At 39.7% G+C, this 16655-nt stretch overlaps 3 protein-coding genes and 1 long non-coding RNA gene across 6 annotated transcripts; 2 read left to right on the top strand and 2 right to left on the bottom strand.

Moving 5' to 3' along the window:
* Positions 1 to 735: 735 nt before the first annotated feature.
* LOC140781709 (probable nucleolar protein 5-2) lies at positions 736 to 6030 on the bottom strand. Of its 2 annotated transcripts, none has more exons than XM_073127819.1 (10): positions 5903 to 6030; positions 5462 to 5561; positions 5318 to 5359; positions 4651 to 4830; positions 4407 to 4571; positions 4082 to 4282; positions 3701 to 3997; positions 2255 to 2455; positions 2024 to 2158; positions 736 to 1593 (listed from the first exon to the last, which is right to left on the bottom strand). In XM_073127819.1, the coding sequence occupies exons 2-10, from the start codon at positions 5537 to 5539 to the stop codon at positions 1111 to 1113; spliced, it is 1782 nt and encodes a 593-aa protein (XP_072983920.1). In that variant the 5' UTR covers positions 5540 to 5561; positions 5903 to 6030; the 3' UTR covers positions 736 to 1110. The 2 variants fall into 2 exon arrangements, with proteins under 2 accessions (XP_072983920.1, XP_072983921.1); XM_073127820.1 differs by having other exon boundaries at positions 5654 to 5940.
* A 941-nt stretch (positions 6031 to 6971) lies between these two features.
* Positions 6972 to 9460, bottom strand: LOC140781030 (uncharacterized). Its single transcript, XM_073126793.1, has 4 exons — positions 9256 to 9460; positions 8941 to 9162; positions 8416 to 8664; positions 6972 to 7399 (listed from the first exon to the last, which is right to left on the bottom strand). Exons 1-4 carry the CDS (start codon positions 9337 to 9339, stop codon positions 7148 to 7150), a joined length of 807 nt encoding a protein of 268 aa, XP_072982894.1. The 5' UTR covers positions 9340 to 9460; the 3' UTR covers positions 6972 to 7147.
* Positions 9461 to 11226: 1766 nt separating this feature from the next.
* LOC140782534 (leucine-rich repeat extensin-like protein 6) lies at positions 11227 to 12542 on the top strand. The gene has a single exon (XM_073129150.1). It carries the CDS (start codon positions 11238 to 11240, stop codon positions 12435 to 12437), a length of 1200 nt encoding a protein of 399 aa, XP_072985251.1. The 5' UTR covers positions 11227 to 11237; the 3' UTR covers positions 12438 to 12542.
* A 389-nt stretch (positions 12543 to 12931) lies between these two features.
* LOC140781127 (uncharacterized) lies at positions 12932 to 16573 on the top strand. 2 transcript variants are annotated; one of them, XR_012107643.1, is made up of 4 exons: positions 12932 to 13205; positions 13968 to 14121; positions 14240 to 15769; positions 16089 to 16573. It is a non-coding gene; the product is annotated as an uncharacterized lncRNA (long non-coding RNA). The 2 variants fall into 2 exon arrangements; XR_012107644.1 differs by having other exon boundaries at positions 12958 to 13205; positions 13960 to 14121.
* The last annotated feature ends 82 nt before the right edge of the window (positions 16574 to 16655 follow it).

The following is a 16655-nucleotide window of genomic DNA, read 5'->3' on the forward strand; positions in this document are numbered from 1 at the left end:
TATTGGATCTTGACCAGTGTGTAAACTTCCAAGTCTAGACGACAATAATTAAAAAAATTAAAAAAGAAGTAGGACAAGAAGATGGATTGTGATGTTTTAACCACCACCTCCACTGGCCTAAAAGGAGCATCTTGATGGCTAAGGATGCAAAACTTCAACGCTATTACTGCTTGTAGATCTTTCCATTCAATTCATTGGCATCACCAAAAGCCTTATAATTTGCTTCTCTCTCTGTCTCTCTCATGGGAAAGCTTTGTTGCAGTAGTGAATCTGATGATGAGGGCTTCAATCCCATGGGGATTCTCGTGGCGGTCGTCGTCCTTTTGCTGCTGATGCTCCTCTGCACTCCACCACGGCGGCGGAGGGTGGTTACCTTCTATCCCCCCTGCTGCTGAGCCTCTCAGCCGCTGAGCCAGCTAGCCGCCTCTGCTACAATTCTTTAGCTGGGAATCGATCAGTTTGGGTTCCCTTCTTCCAACTCATCTGTAGCACACATTCATGTGGCCAAACTTGGCATTTGCAATTCTCTTTTCAATAAAATCCTGTTGTTGTCAGTGATGGATACTCTGCTGTTATTAGGAATTGAAAACAAGAAATTGACACAATTGTCTAATGGTATGTTTCTGGGTCTTAAGATGTGCAACTGTTGACCTGTTGCTTTTGCTTTCTTCTACCAAAATTCAAAGGAGGCAAGAACCCAAGCAAAAGTCATTGCATATGAAACTTTAACAGGCATGAAAGAAAAATCAACGCAGTTCTGGATATTTCTTCACATTAGAACTGAGGCAGTAGACACGACAACATCAAAGGTGTCGACTTCCAACAAAGATGCAAGTTCATTGCAATCATGGAATCGCCACCTACGTATGACAAATTTATCAATAATTAGAAAATTTTATCTACTGAAATTCGTCTTGGTAACTTCTTGGAAATAAGGTAGCAAAATTGAGTTCTAATATCTTGGATACAACAAAAGCTATCAACGAAAATTATCATCAACACTGATCCTAGGATGACAAATGAAAAGCAAATAAGTTACTTTTAAGACCTCTTCTCAAGGCGACATGAATTACCCAAAATCGCTGCATCACATCTCAATTTTTCCTACTATCACAAGTTGATTTTTTTATCTTTCTTCTTCTTCTTCTCCTTTTTCCCTGTTTCAGCTGCTTCCTGTTCCTTTTTCGGGAGATCATGATCCTCCTCTGCTTTGGCATGTTTTCTCTTCTTTTTCTTCTTCTCTTCTGTGTTGGGCTCCAATTCATCTTTAGCAACAGCAGCCTGATCTTGATTCTCTGTCCCATTATTCTGAACTTCAGCTTTCTTCTTCTTTTTCGTTTTCTGCTGTTCCTCGGCTTCAGCCTGGTTCTCTAAGTCGGTGACCGCCTCAGACTTCTTTTTCTTCTTCTTCCTTTTCTCCTCTTGGTTGCCATCTTCTTGTGTGGTACGGTCAACTGCCTCTCCAGGAGACATTTCAGTTGAATCCTCATGCTTCCTCTTTTTTGGATGCACTCCTTCCTGTTCATAAGCTGATTTCTTTTCTGCTGGCTCGATGGATTGTGCAAGAACCAAATCAGCCGAGGAATTGTATGTCTACAAAACAAAGTAGTAATCACAAGCCTCAGTTTTCCATATCTTTATCCATAACCACAATATTAAAAGCCTCAGTTTTTTTTCAACAAAGGACTGTTAACATACGCCTTAAGAATAACCAATGCAATCCTACCAGTTTCAATAACCAATCTGAGGTTCTCACACTAGCAGCAATCCAAAATCATTGATAAGTTCATACAAAAGAAAAAGTAGCCAAGACAAAAGCTGAATGGCTGGTTGAGGATAGTCTAATCTCCTTGGCAGGCTACAGTTTGAGGTTACTCCAGATATGATATTAGCTATCCAACATCAAAGGGTCATGCAAATCTCTAGTCATGTTTGAATGTGTTAGTTAATGCAAACTACACTTGCGTTCTATATTAGCTTCAACAAAAGAAAAAATGTCTTACATAAAAAACTTAAAGCATACCTTTGCAGGGGTTATCAAAGCACCAGCACCTTTCTTTCGGTCTTTATCATAAGCCTCTATCTTGGGCTTGCCGTTTGTTGAGCCAGCAGATCGACTCAATTCTCTACCCTCAAGAACCCTTAAACGAGCCTCCAGCTGTCCAAGTATGTCACATGTCAAAAACATGAATTCTACTTTATTGCAATGACAAGATGTATTCAACATAATGGCAGATTTGTGCTTATATGCTACCTTTGCTCGATTTTCCAGTCCAATAGAGTTGTCTTCACCATCACCAAGGGCGTCATAGCGAATAGCAAGTGCAGCCTTTGCGGCGAGCGAGCGAGATATCTTGCCCTTATATTTTGGGGCTGCCTGACCAATTAGGGATGCATGGAAGATGAGACCATATTTTGGCGTAGCATGCTTTGTCTTTAAAGCTCTGAACAGGGCCTGCACATTAATTATCAAAATATTTCAAGATCCCAGTGGTTTTCTAAAGAAGCAAAAGCAAGTTGTGTGCACAGCAACTTAATAGATATAACACCTTTTATGTAAATAAATTATCAGCTTCACAACAATAAATAGAGAATGACATCTGCAATATGGTTTCTTTTTTTTTCTTTTAGAATTAAGTAATGGAAATAAAAAGATGTGACAAGGCAAAAAACCTAGTAGTTATTTGATCAGTCAGTATTTTTATCTCCTTCAACCATATATCAGCATAGTAGCTTCAGCTAATAGCTCTCCATAGAATACTGTTCTCTCCCCAGCTTTCGTTCTAGCACATACAAGAAAGGCTCAACCTAAACATAAATGGTAGCAACCTACCAACTGAACCAGCCACCGGCAATATAAAATTTCTGCAAGGTTTTTAGTCGTAAAGAGGAATCCTACTGATTAATTGAGAAAGAGTTTAAATGTAGAACAAAAACTGAGTGTGACAAAATCCATGTGAATGCTGCCTAATGAAAATTTAAATTTTAGAGGTCAAGCACTGACTATGTTGCCTTCTTCATCAAGAAGAAAAACCTTCCTGAATGCAGATCACTAAAGTAAAGGAGCATAGCGATGTACTTTAAAAATAAGAAGTGACAAGTATGAATTTATTATTGTTTTGATATCACTATTATGATAAGGAAAAAAATTCTTTGATGTTAGTAGTTTATATATATTATGCTTTCATATTTCTACCTCTTATTGTTAGAAAAGGAAGAAACTAAAATCAAACTTGTGCTAAGTGAAAGAACTTGGATGCAAACTAATAGTGCATTCTTAAGAGTCAAGGGGGACCATCATGCCCCCTTTGTTTGTATAAGGCTCTGCCACTAGAATCAAGAGTAGTTCCATTCCATGACAAGACAACAAGTACTGCACATAAAGCCCACCTTTCAAAGAACCAGCCTATGATACGACTAGCATCTACAAAGATAGGCATGTCATACATTTCATGGTTCAGTCAAATGGAACGTTTGAAAAGGAACTGATTTGAATTAAAGATAATATTTTAAAACTAAGTATAATTCTCCATATAAAAATTGTAGTATAAGAATAGCAAATTCAAAGAACACGATATTTACAGATCAACAAACAAGGCAGACAATAATACTAAGTATGTGATGCACTTAGTAGTTCTCTCTACAGTCAACAAACAAAACAAAGAGCGGAAAAGGCTAAAGAAGTAAAATCTGAACATACCTTCTCTGCACCAAGAATCTGAATTGTGCTCCCAGGTTGTTTTGCCAAATTCAATAAACTACCACCATGAGCAATAAGACGTGCTCCAACAAGCTCCCCAACAAGAGCAGTCAAATTTGGTGCAATAGTATTCATTCTGTTTCTCAAATAATCATACAACTGAGCTCTATACTCTGAAAGAGCTATGACTTGGTCACACAGTTCTCTAATATTTGCCAAGTCAAGATCACTAACTTCCGTCCCCATTGATATCAATGCGGCCTCCTTCAGCTCTGCTTCAGCCTCTTCTGCCAATATCTGTTGCAGAAAGAAGATGATATATTAGTGCACATATCAGACATACCCCATTTGTAGTCATGAAGTAGGGTACTGGTGATTTGCCTCAGAGAAATCAAGATTGACTGCATTCACACGATTCCCCATCAGCTTCACTGTCTTCGCATACTGAATATTGTCCTGTATAATTTTAGCAAGCTCTGGAAAATGCCAACCATACCATTCACGAACTCTCATAGCATAAGTGTTGAGCTCCTTGTCAAGATCATCCAACAAGCCAATGGCTTGAATTATCATTGTATCAACCTACAGAAGTGAAGGAGGAGTTCCCCTTATAAGTACTTTGCTTGAGAGCAGGAGAATAAACTATTTAAAAGAAGAAATAATCAAAGCAATTCTTTCCAGAAAGCGTAAGGAAAAGAAGATTCACCTTATCCGGACTAAACTTCAGCTTATACCTAGATAAGCTATGTGATAAGCCCAAGCTCATAGGAGCTAAATCTTGCACAGCTAGTCCAGCTATTAGTTCAGTCAGTTGGCTCCTCAGTCCCCTCATCAGCTCGACGGTGGCATCATTATGAAGGCAGTCAATTTTCTGCAAGAACATTGGAAAGATGTAAAATAAAGATTCTGTGCTTATCAAGTATAAAGACGATGCAAAGCAAATATCTGACCAGCTTTTCTTTGATTGCATTGCCAAGTTTGGTATCAGCAACTGCCAATGTTTCACCATCACAGTGAGCACGTAAAAACTTGCGGAGACCCTTGCTGGGCTTGCCGTCTATCAACAAGGTTGCAGCAGAGAGAGCTTCAGAAGTGTTCTCAAATTTATTGAAAGCTTTGAGCTTAACCACCTGACGTAATGCAATTTTTTTAGTACAAAAGCAAATCAATAAATGCCGGATAAAAGAAATGAGCAAGGAACAATACTAATTACCGAATGATTTTGGATGTTAAAGAAAAGAAGTATATGGCAAATGCAAGCTGTAAACCTATAGATAAGTAAATTAGTAAAATACCCCGAGCTAAGAAACACCATGCATAGGCTCATGCCCTAAGACAAGCAATGAACCCATACAGATCACATTCTAATAGGCAAACTTGATTTATCGTGCAGCTAGAACAATTACCGCAGCAATGAGAAAAGAACTATTTACATACACTCATATAGCAAACTGATCAAGCAATAATTTCATAAACAAAATCCACATGCCCACTGCCAACTCAAAGACTTGCATCCTGGTAACTGGTAAACCTTAAAAACTACCACTTTGACAGGAAAGAGGAGAAATTGCAATGTCGAGCCATCATTAAGACATACATATCTTTGTGTCAAGTTACCTTTCTAGCTGATTCTGATGTCGCAAAATCCTTCCACAGATCCTGAAATAGTTCAAGGAAAACTTAGCGCAGAAAAGATTAAAATGCCCAAACTTTTAACAGATTAAAAGGAAAAAACAAAAGAACAAGCAAACAAACAATCACCTCAATTTTGTCAAGCTTCCCTTCATCTAATACTTTAAACAGGGCAAAGCCCGCCGGCGTTTCAAACAACACCAGCATCTCTCTACTAAAGCACAAGCACCTAAATCACGTACCAAACCAAGCGCAAACACTCAATCATATATATATTTCCCGAAGCATAAAAAAAATTACGAAACCACCATCGAATCGTACAAGGCGATTAGAGATCCAATAAGCGATATCCACGAAAGAAACGAACAAAAAGGCACACAAGTATGCACCTTAACGTTCACACTAACAGATGTAAGTCTCTAGGGTTTAGGGTTTAAGGATCGGAAGCGTGTCGAGGATAGAGAAGACGGGAAGAGGAGGGAGAACCAGAAGAAGAGATCGGGGTTAGGGTTTCAGTTGGCGGCGGAGGAGGTCGAGGTTTCTAGGGGAAGAAGAGGGAGGTACGCTTACCTTCCACTAGATGATGGGTTTTAGCGCAGCAGCAATGCAAGAGAGGAAGGAAGGACCGAGGAGGGGAAGGGTTGGGGTTTTAAGAAGTAGAAGAGGGTTGCGGCAGAGGAGAATCACACCGTTGGTATAGAAATCAGATAATGTGAGCCGTAGGATTTATAACCATATATGGGCCAGGCTACTAGCACGGTATTGGGCCGGGCCGAGGACGATAGAGAAAATTATAAATAACACCCTACATTGTGATTATATTGAAAATAAAGTTCTTTCTTACTATTATCTACAAATAGAGCCTTTATTTGCTAAAATAAAAATAAAAACCGAGTTATGCCCTGCCATTGGTAGACATAATTTTTATCGGATCATCGGGTTAACTTACCAAATTAGGCCTTCAAGTCAACTTCGAGTCAACTTCGTGATAGGCTTGCTTGATTTATATATGTTATAAATACATTTGAATTGAGTTATATATTTTGATTTAATTATATTAAGTGTAGACATTCAATATTCAATTCAAGCTTAGTTTAGAATAGATTTAAGTTAAGTTTAATTTGACTTTGATTCATCGAAATGGGATCGTGCTCGGCTTGAGCTTGAAATAGGTTCGAATTGAATCCAATCAATTCAAGCTTTATATTTTAAGTTAGACTTGAAACTAGTTTCAAACTTTCAATCCAAGCTTGAACAATGGGCGAAATGATCTATTTTCTTTTACATTCGATCGAGTGCTATTAAACTTAAAAGTCAAAGTAAATAGGAGACTCTATTTATAAATAAATAAAAAGGATAGAGCTTTACTTACAATATAATCAAAATATAGGACATTATTTGCAACATTATCTAAATAATGTTAAGTTTAAGATTAACGATTAACTTGAATAAATTTATAAAGGGCTTAACATAAAAGTACAATAATTTTTTGGATTGTAAAGCTCAAATTTATAGAGTACCAAGCACCTGAATGATCCTTATAGACTGTCCATCTATGCTATTATCTTTCAATGAAATCACAACTAATAAATAATTAATCAGAAAAAATCTGTTTTTGCATCACATTTTGAAAGAACAATTTCCAGAAGCAGCAGCTTGCTATTAATCACATATATAATCCAGAAGATACTGTACAGGAAGATGGCATGAAAATCCATTGACCAAAACACAGCAGCCACATAGATATAGATATGTATATAATGTACAACATAAATTATAACTGCTTAGATCCATTTTGATCTCAATCGGCACGATTTACAGCCATTTGGTGCTAGGTGTCACTGGTGCAATTTGAACTCGTAATACTTCATGAAGAGCCCCTCGATTGAGCACTGCTAGAAGTTCTTCCTCCTCGGCCATGGTGAGCTCACCTAATGAAACTTTGCGAGAATGGTGCTCGTCGGGCAGGCGGAAACCATAGAACCACCTGCCAAGCTTAAACCAACTTATGGAAACTTGCCTTTCTGATACTTGGCAGCTTAAAAGGGCCCTCCTTACATCATTAGGCTGCAGCAGTAAGCACATAGAGCTTCAGAATGATGTTCCAGTAACAGCAGTTGTAACAGGCAATATGCCAATCAACTAAAGAAAAACTAAGTAGCCCACGAGAGGCGATCATAGAGTTGCCACATCAATGCCAACAAGTGAAAACTGAAACAATAGAATTTGATATGATTCCAATTAATTCAGAGGCATGATAATCCCACACATCATAAAAGATACATTGATGTTGTAACGACTGCACCACAATTTGATTGTCCATCAAAGGTCGTCAATAGAGTCAATTTGGCAAAAGGGCTAAGGTAGCAGGGTAAATGTCTGTTATCTACTTCTCTCTAAAGTCTTGACTAGGCAATAAGCATCACATGCTCAATACAAATTACATAGCCTGTAACTGCACCATATTAGCTTCCTATCCTAACAGGGAAATCATAAATTTGAGGCCAAGTATGTAAGAATGAGTTATGACTCACAATTTGTTTCTATGATTGTATTTAGTTGCTCTCAGAATACTAATTCTTCCTTTTTATCATTAGTTAATATGTTGTTTGTTTGCATCTTTTTGATTAAATTTTAACATCTACAGGAAAAAGATGAACTTTTAATTACTAATTTGGTGAAAAAGATCAATTGTGTTGCTTATAGTTTTTTAAGAGAATAGAATTAATACCATTGTTTTGTCTCTCAAGGCAATCAAGAAGGAGTCTAGGAATATTTGATGGTTTTTCCTAGTTCTTCGACTAGGCAACTTCACAAATTAAGTGAAATGTTTTATTTACAGAACAGATATAAAGTTAGACGTAGCACAAGCTTAATTAGAGAGTTGGACATTAATCAAGAAAACATAGTCCCAGCAAAGTACAAAGGAAAATAATACTTGGCATCATTTTGAAGTTCTAAGTACTGGAATTTCCTGCAGGTCTACAAACATATGAAATATAAAATAAAACTCCAGCCAAATGAGTACAAAACTACAAATACAAAAAGAATAGCCAGCCAACAACAGAAATATCATCACTTACCGGTATTCCAAGACAAACAATGGAGTAATGCAATCCAATCAGATTCAGCAGCACATTAAGCCTTCTTGAAAACAGAAGGAACTGAACATCTCTGAATCCAAGTTTGATCAAGCCCAGATCACCAAGTGCCTTCAAATAATATCCAACTTCAAGTGATTCATTTTGTGAGCAGCCATTCACATATGCAACTACACTTGAAACAGCAGCAGCCAATGTCCTATGCTTATTAATATAGAAGGCCTTCCATCCCTACAATAAGAGGAAGAATGAATTTTCATATCTTAGCATCAAGAGAACTAGCAATGAAGAAAGAAAAAAATAAATTTGTATAATACTACAACCCAATCCTTGCTATTGGCGTAATCATCCTTCTATGACTCAAGAAGTGATCTACAGTTTCATGCTTTCCAGATATAATTTGCATGTGAAAATTACGAATTGACTTGTATTTGGAATATAATCACTCAGAAAAGAAGGTGCCTAAAATGACACGAAAGGTGAAATGGTTTTTTCATCTCTACCGACCTCCGTGGGCACCAAAGAAGAAGCCTCAGCTTCTGCAGAACACTCTCCTCGTCCACCTCCAACGACTTGGATCAAACTATTACCTGCCGGATTCGACAAACTTCCAGAAGCCACAGCCAACGCCGGCCACCTCCTCTTGTAGAGCTCAGCCCAGATGCTATTGGAGGCGCAGAGATAACGCCAGAACTTGGAACAACTCCCCAATGAGCACACATCACAGACCTTCTCTTTCCGAACCAAAATCAACGGAATCAACAACGAAATACGTGAAGATTAGAGGAGAAGGAAGAAATTAGAGGGGAGAGAGAGAAACACCTCGAGATAAGAGACGACGGTTAGGGCGACGTCATCAGGAAGTCGATTCAAGCTCAGCGCCGATCCAGAGGTCGGAGCCTCCATTCCTTTCTCCCTTTTTGGGATCTTTGACGATGGAGTCGCACTTTTTGTTGTAACGAAAGAGGGGCTTAAAATTTGGGCCCAGTTTAAGACTTAAGAGTGAAATCTCAACAACACTGCAACTCTGCTTTAGTTTTACACGGCTAATTCATTCCAAAACTTAAATACGATATTAATTGTATTTAAAAATTACTAATTAATATTTATAAATTATACATTTTATAAAAATTTTATATTTTTTAAAATATTTATAATTTTTTATATAAATTATTTTTCAATTCAACGGCTATGCAATCAACAACTTATATATATTTATTTATTCTAATATTTCATAATTTTTTTAAAAAAAATTAAAATTTCTGCGTAAATTATTTAGACCAAGATCTGGACTTTTCAGCTGTCTGGATTGACCCGATTCCCAACTCTTTAAGTATAATTTTGTATAGGGATATAGAGGCAGAGATCAGGACTTTTCAGCTGTCTGGGTTGACTAAATCCCCAACTCTTTAAGTATAATTTTGTATAGGGATACAGAGGATATCCCATCGGATACCGAACGTACTTTTCTTAAAAATAAAAATAAAAATAAAAATAAAAACTCCTCCGTCTACGTCGTCCGAACCCGGTGCTGCAAAAGTCCCTAATTTATATGGTGGCAGTGGCAGTGGCAATCAGCACCGGCGGCGGGCAACAGACGTACCTCCTCGAACTCGACACCGGCAGTAGCCTGACGTGGACCCAATGCGTCCCATGCGATCCAAGCTTCGGCCAGTCCATTCCACTCTTTAATCCTCTGGAATCGCCTTCCTGCGCCTACGTCCCATGCGACCGTCCTGTGCGTCAACGGGCAGTACTGCGCTTTTCGAATCAAATACGGAGATGTCACCTGCACTGCCGCGTTTCTAGTAATGGCAACATTTAGCTTCAATAACGGCCAACCCTCGCAGTTCGCACACCTCGATAACTTCCTCTTTGGATGCGGCGAGGATTCTCGGGATGAGCCGCCTCCTGCCGACCTCGCTCATCATGCAGCTCTCGACCGCCGTGCGAGGCCGCTTCTCGTACTGCTTATTCCCCCTCGGGTCGGCGCACGACGACATAGTAATGCTCGCGCCGGCGCCGCAACGTCGTTTGACTCCATCGTGACGGTGTTGAAGAACTACTTCGAAGTGTTGGGTTTCACGGAGATAAATGGAGACGATTCTGGATCAGCGTTTAATTTGTGTTACCTTACGCAGAATAATTACCAGAGTTTGTTGCCGTTCATGCGCTAGCTGCACTTGTTGTCGGCCGACATGTTGATTCGACGGAACGAAGTGTTCTGCGTCAACCAAGCGAGGGGGTTCTTCGGCTTCGCCATGTTCCGACCGACCAGTTTCTCCATTCTTGGGGCGTCTCAGCAGTACAATACTCGGTTCTCGTTTGATGTCGTGAGATCCAAGGTGTGGTTTGCTCCAGAGGATTGTTCTCTGGATGAGCATAGCTTATAGTTTCTTGCAATAATAAATTTAACCACTTTAATAAAACCTCCACAGTGAAAGTTTTAATGCTACAATTATATACGTATGAAGAATAATTGAATTAACTCAGAAAGGCAGTGATTGTTAATTAAATTAGAAAATTAGTTTTAAATTTGAAAACCAGGATATCTAAGTATTTGGTCGACATGGTTCCCTTCCTATCTGTAGATTACTATTTGATTGTTCTTTTTCCTAATTTTAAACACTCCTGTCTCTCAAGTACCCACCGAGATTAACTGACATAACCGAAGCCGAGTAGATAACTGACCAAGAAACAAGCACCGCCACCCATGTCAGCCTTGCTTTCTCAAATAAATAAATCCTCTCTCCTTTTCCTCATCTCTACCCTCCTCCTCCTCCATGGCTGTACCAAAGTGCACCATGGAGACCTTCTTCTTCTTCTTCTTTCTCCTACTCTCCTCTGACGCGGCGGAGGTCACATTTTCACCCGGCCGCCGCCTCCTAACCTTCGACCACTTACCCTTCCACTTCCACCTCGGCCAATATTCCAAATACAACAACCCTCGCCTCAAGCAAGCCTACGTCGCCCTCGTGGCGTGGAAGCGCGCCATCATCTCCGACCCCGGTAACTTCACTGGAAACTGGGTCGGCCCCGATGTCTGTTCCTACAACGGCGTCTTCTGCGCCCCGTCTCTCGACGACCCTTTGGTCCAGACAGTGGCCGGCGTCGACCTCAACGGCGCTGACCTCGACGGCTGCCTCCCCGTTGAGCTCGGGCTCCTCACCGACCTATCCATCCTCCACCTCAACTCCAACCGCTTCGCCAACGCCCTCCCGAAGACCATCTCCAATCTCACGCTCCTCCACGAGCTCGACGTCAGCAACAACCACTTAACCGGCCAGTTCCCTACCGCCGTGCTAGCCTTGCCTTCTCTCAAATACCTCGACCTCCGATTCAACCACTTCGAGGGGCCGCTGCCGCAGGAGCTCTTTGAAAAAGACCTCGACGCGCTGTTTCTAAACAACAACCGCTTCTCCTCCTGCCTCCCGAGAAACTTCGGCAACTCGCCGGCGTCGGTGGTGGTTTTAGCCAACAACCTCCTCGAGGGCGACATTCCATGCGCCATCGGAAAGATGGAAAACACCTTGAAGGAGATCATACTATCCAACAATAGCTTCACTGGATGCTTGCCACGTGAGATCGGATCGCTAAAAAGAGCCACAGTTCTTGACGTTAGCCTCAACTCCTTGGTCGGCGGACTGCCCAAGAGCTTGGAAGGACTACTGAAGGTAGAGCGGCTCAACCTTGACAACAACGAGTTCACCGGACTCGTGCCGGAGAGCGTGTGTCTGCTTAAAAACCTCCTGAACTTCTCGCTGGCTTATAACTACTTCAACGGCGAGGAGCCGGGATGCAAGGCGAGGTCCAGAGTAGAGTTTGAGGACTGGGGGAACTGCATCGTGGGAAAGAAAAGGCAAAGGTCGGCACTAGATTGCGAGTCGGTGGTCAACAAGCCGATTTATTGCGGTGGTCATTTGAAGAGCCGACTGGTTTCTACGATCGCCTGGCCGCCTTCGACGGCGTCTTCGCCGGCGCCATCGGTTTCTAAAGGATACTAAGTTTGTTTACTTCCTAAGGTTCGCATTCGTTGTGTTGGAAAGATGACAACCTCTTCGCATCCCATGCTTTTAAGATTTGTGTTGTTAAAAGGAAATAACTGAGATTTTAACACACAACTTGGAGCAGGAGGTGCACCGTGTACATTATCCACGCAAAGTTGTTAGGCAAATAAGTCAAGAAAAGAATAATAATAATAAAAAAGTCCGGTCGCATGATACTCTTGACTGTCGAATAAGTTAAAAGTAAATGGATATTTTTATTTCGCACCCTACAGTATATTTTTATTCCGACTTACATCCTATCCTTTTCCAATTTCATCAAATCACAGAAACTACGGGTGGCTTTTGAAAGTCCAATAGATAGGGTGTAAACAGAAAGAAAACATATAACATTTAGGCCTCTAGGGTGTGAAACGAAAAATCCCAAGAACTTTATTCATGTTAGCCCAATGAGCCCACTTATCGTTTGAGAAGGCCCAAATGAACAAAACTGGGCCCATTTATAATGCTCTTCCATGCCTTTGTCTTCCTCCCTCCTCTCATCTCTCTGCGCCGAGAAATCTCGATCGACGTCCATGGCTGCCCGTCTCTTGACACGATACAAAATCCTAACCCTAACTCTAGCTCGCGCCCGATCCTTCCGCACTCTGCTCCCACTGGCTCCGATGCCTCTCCTCTCTCCCCGACGATCCGACGTCGCCGTATATACCCGGATCCGCTTCCCCTGTTCCCGATCCATCTCGCACTATTGCCTTTAGCCCCCGAAAGGTATCTCTCTTCTTCACATTTGCATGCGTTATTAGATAATGGTACTTTCTTTTTACGTGTTTGATGTCTTCTTTAGAAAAGGTGAAACTTTTGCCGGTGGATAGTGGCTAGCTGATTGTCTTTCGATTTGACTAGAGAGAGAGAGAGAGAGAGAGAGAGAGAGAGAGAGTGAGGAAACTATTAGGATTTAACTTAGATTTTAAGTAATGGTGGATTGGATCATTTTTCTATGTATGGATCATGCCCTTTTTTGCTGTCAATTGATCAATAATGTGAAATATTTGTGATGTTACTTCTTTCATAAATTAATACTTCTTAATTAAGTCTGAGATCATTCATTTAAAATCTCTTAGGAGGTAATCTAGCAACTTCAATAGGTCATGCTTCTATCTCGGTCTCGGAGTTCGCATCTTGACGAACATGGTAACATTTCATAAGGGGTATACTTCTCTAGCATATTGTAACAAAAATATCAGAAAAAAAATGAATCTTGGTATAGTTTTATTACGTTTTGCTATCAACCTATTCTGAACATATTTCATGAGTTGAGCTTTTATAATTGGGTCCTAGAGATATAGTGTAGGATAACTCTTCCTGTCTCTTAAAAAATCCTAAGTTCTCAAAGTCATTGCATAAGCAAGCATATTACCAATTCCTTATAAACTATTCTTGTATTATGTTTGCGTGTATATAGTTATATTTATGTCTTCCTGTTTTCAAATAGAAATTTTAGTCTTTACTGATGTTTCTTCAGTCTTGCAGATTTTTGGGATATGAACAAACTGCCGACTTGGCAGTGCACAAGCTTTACCTCGTTGTTTTGTATGAAAGGACAGTAGGACACAGTGTAGCTGTGATGCATCAAGCAGACAATATACACTCAGAATTTGTTACAACCTCATAATCTCTGAACAATGTAATACTTCTCTCGCTGAATTAAAATATATTTTCTCATTAGATAGGTTTTCTGTCATATAGTCTATGTTTTGATCTCAGTCTTGATATGAAAGCGTTTAACTGAATGTATTTGGCAGAATATGCATAAAACAGTTGCTGAAATAAAAGAATCCAATCCTGTGAATGCAAAGAAGAATAATTGCTCGCAAGTTGTTGCTTTCAGCCCCTTGGAATGGAGCCATGCCAAAGTACGGAAAAGTGGTTTAGCCAATGAAAGCCTGAAGATAAAGAGAATGGAGCTGTTGCAAACTGCAAAGAATTACATATGCTCTGGTACCAGCTTTGATTATCGTATCTAAGACAAAGTTGACCACTTTTTTACTTGTCTTCTCAGTCTACTGGCAAGTATATGGATTTTCAAAGAGATCTTCTTTTGATCTTGGCTAAAGATACTATCCTTTACTTTACTATAGTATAAATATCACCTCCATGTTTCTCAAGGCTCACCTCGCATTATCGTCTGTATATTGAGAGATAATGAAGTGAAAAATGACTCATTTGCTCCCCTTTCAATCTTGTGAATCCTTGTTTTGGTTTTCTTGGTATTCGTGTCATAATGTTTTTGGATGACATAAAGAGGATGACGGATGGACATTCTCATAATTTGTTGATGCCAGCAAAGTCTGCTTATTGATGCCAGCAGATTTTGCATTTTGTAATAAGAGAAAAGAATGATCTTTCTAATAATGACATTTTTGTTTTGATGGTAAATATTGATCATAATTTGTTGATGACTGCTTGTCTGATCGTACATGTGTAGTTTGATTTATTGTGATGAATGTTAAATATCCTTGGTGAACAATCATACTACTATTACGGATATGGGTGGAGAATCCTGAATGCATGATGGTTTCATCACGAACATAAACATTATGGTGGACAAATGGGTCTTCTTTGTTTCCTTTTTATCCTTTATTCTTCTTTTTGTTGTTGATCATTGTAAACTTGAAGGAAACAATAGGCTGCACAACAGAGGGCAGAGCTGCCCCTACAAATGGGGTGTATCAGATTCTGTACTTGGATAACACAAGCTTATTTATGGAGAATAGCTAGAGTTATGAAAGACAAGTTAGGAGAACTTGAGCCACACGTCTTTTATTAAAGAGTCGGTGCAATACTGATCTGGATGCGTTCTTCAATGAATGCCTTATACACAGGATTTTGAAGGATGGTCTCATCGTCTTTATAAATAGTGATGCTATTTTTCATTTGGCCCTCTTCTTCTATTGCACTGGGCTTTGAGTATGTAAAGCCCTTTTCTATTCCATTCATTGTGAATTTTGAATGTAATGTTTGGATCTTTTGAGCTTGCTGGCATACAAGTTGTGATCACTCGCATGCATTAATATTGAGCTATTCTTGCTGCATTACAATACCTAGCTGCTTGCTTTTTGAAATTTAACAGTTGAAGATTTTTATATGAAACTAACATTATGTACTCAACCCTGTGAGAGATAATGGTCACTGATACCAGCAAATCAGCAGTTGGTGCTACGAAGATCTGGCTACATGCAGGCTTGGAGGGCAATGTAACATGCAATCAACAATCGATCCAGCTTCACCAATTGTTCATGCAATAATTAGTCTTTTTTGTTGTCCATTACTAGGTTAGTTTTCTGCAACTGCTTATTCTTGTACTGATGAGAACATGCAAAGAATTTGAAAGAGTTCTCAAGCTCGCATTATATGCAGTGAAAATAGGATTTTATGCATTCTTGGATAACCAAGTTTCTATAACCTGTAGTTTTTGCTTATATTCTGTACGAAAGGTAGAGAAATGGTTGTAGTATCAGCAGTTCACTACTGACTACATTATCAACAAGAGCAGTTTTCAGCTTTGTTGAACAGTAGCATCTGCAACACTGCTTAATTATTGTCTGTTACCGTATGATACATTGCTGATACCTGATTGAAAACTGATTGAAGGCTTATGGAGGAGGGAAGGCAGCGCAGAAATCGTAGAAACTTTTATCAGATCTGATGGATTGCAGTCTTAAGGACCATCAACTGTATATACCATGTGCTGTGGCCTGCCCATTCCAAAAGAAAGATATGGTTCTGATTTGGACTGCACACTTTGTTTGGTAGCAGGCCCCCTCCAACTCATCTCTACTTTGTTTCATCTCACTGCTATGATGGACTCAGATCTAATATGACATATAGTAAGTAGTACCCTGCTCAATGTACTCCATATTGTAAGCTAAGTCAGAAACTTGATCCCCATTTGCTCTCTGAATCCTACTTGATGTTATATGGAGGAAATTTTTCTTCTGAATTTTTCTTTGGCATGACCTGGAAAAGGCTTTATGTGGTAACTCTTGGCTCTAATCACAGGCTGTAATTTGGCATTGTCTCGTGAGTGTTTGTAGTGTGGCAGTCATTGGATTCTTACACTGGACATACTTCATGTTTCTCTTCTTCTTCTTTTTTTTTTTATTTTTTTAAGTTTCTTTACTTTGTTTGGTCAACTTGACATCTTGTAGGGTTGATCCC

This window comes from Typha latifolia, chromosome 2, assembly GCF_019914945.1.
Source record: "Typha latifolia isolate L0001 chromosome 2, TyphaL0001v2, whole genome shotgun sequence".
NCBI lineage: Eukaryota > Viridiplantae > Streptophyta > Magnoliopsida > Poales > Typhaceae > Typha > Typha latifolia.

Coding starts and splice junctions, on each gene's coding strand:
- LOC140781709 (XM_073127819.1), bottom strand. CDS start 5,539: ATGCTGGTGTTGTTTGAAACGCCGGCGGGCTTTGCCCTGTTTAAAGTA. Junction 4,283..4,406: donor TGAAGTTTAGTCCGGATAAG/GTGAATCTTCTT, acceptor TCACTTCTGTAG/GTTGATACAATGATAATTCA. Junction 1,594..2,023: donor CTTTGATAACCCCTGCAAAG/GTATGCTTTAAG, acceptor TTTGTTTTGTAG/ACATACAATTCCTCGGCTGA.
- LOC140781030 (XM_073126793.1), bottom strand. CDS start 9,339: ATGGAGGCTCCGACCTCTGGATCGGCGCTGAGCTTGAATCGACTTCCT. Junction 9,163..9,255: donor CCGTCGTCTCTTATCTCGAG/GTGTTTCTCTCT, acceptor CGGAAAGAGAAG/GTCTGTGATGTGTGCTCATT. Junction 7,400..8,415: donor TTGTTTGTCTTGGAATACCG/GTAAGTGATGAT, acceptor TTACTGCTGCAG/CCTAATGATGTAAGGAGGGC.
- LOC140782534 (XM_073129150.1), top strand. CDS start 11,238: ATGGAGACCTTCTTCTTCTTCTTCTTTCTCCTACTCTCCTCTGACGCG.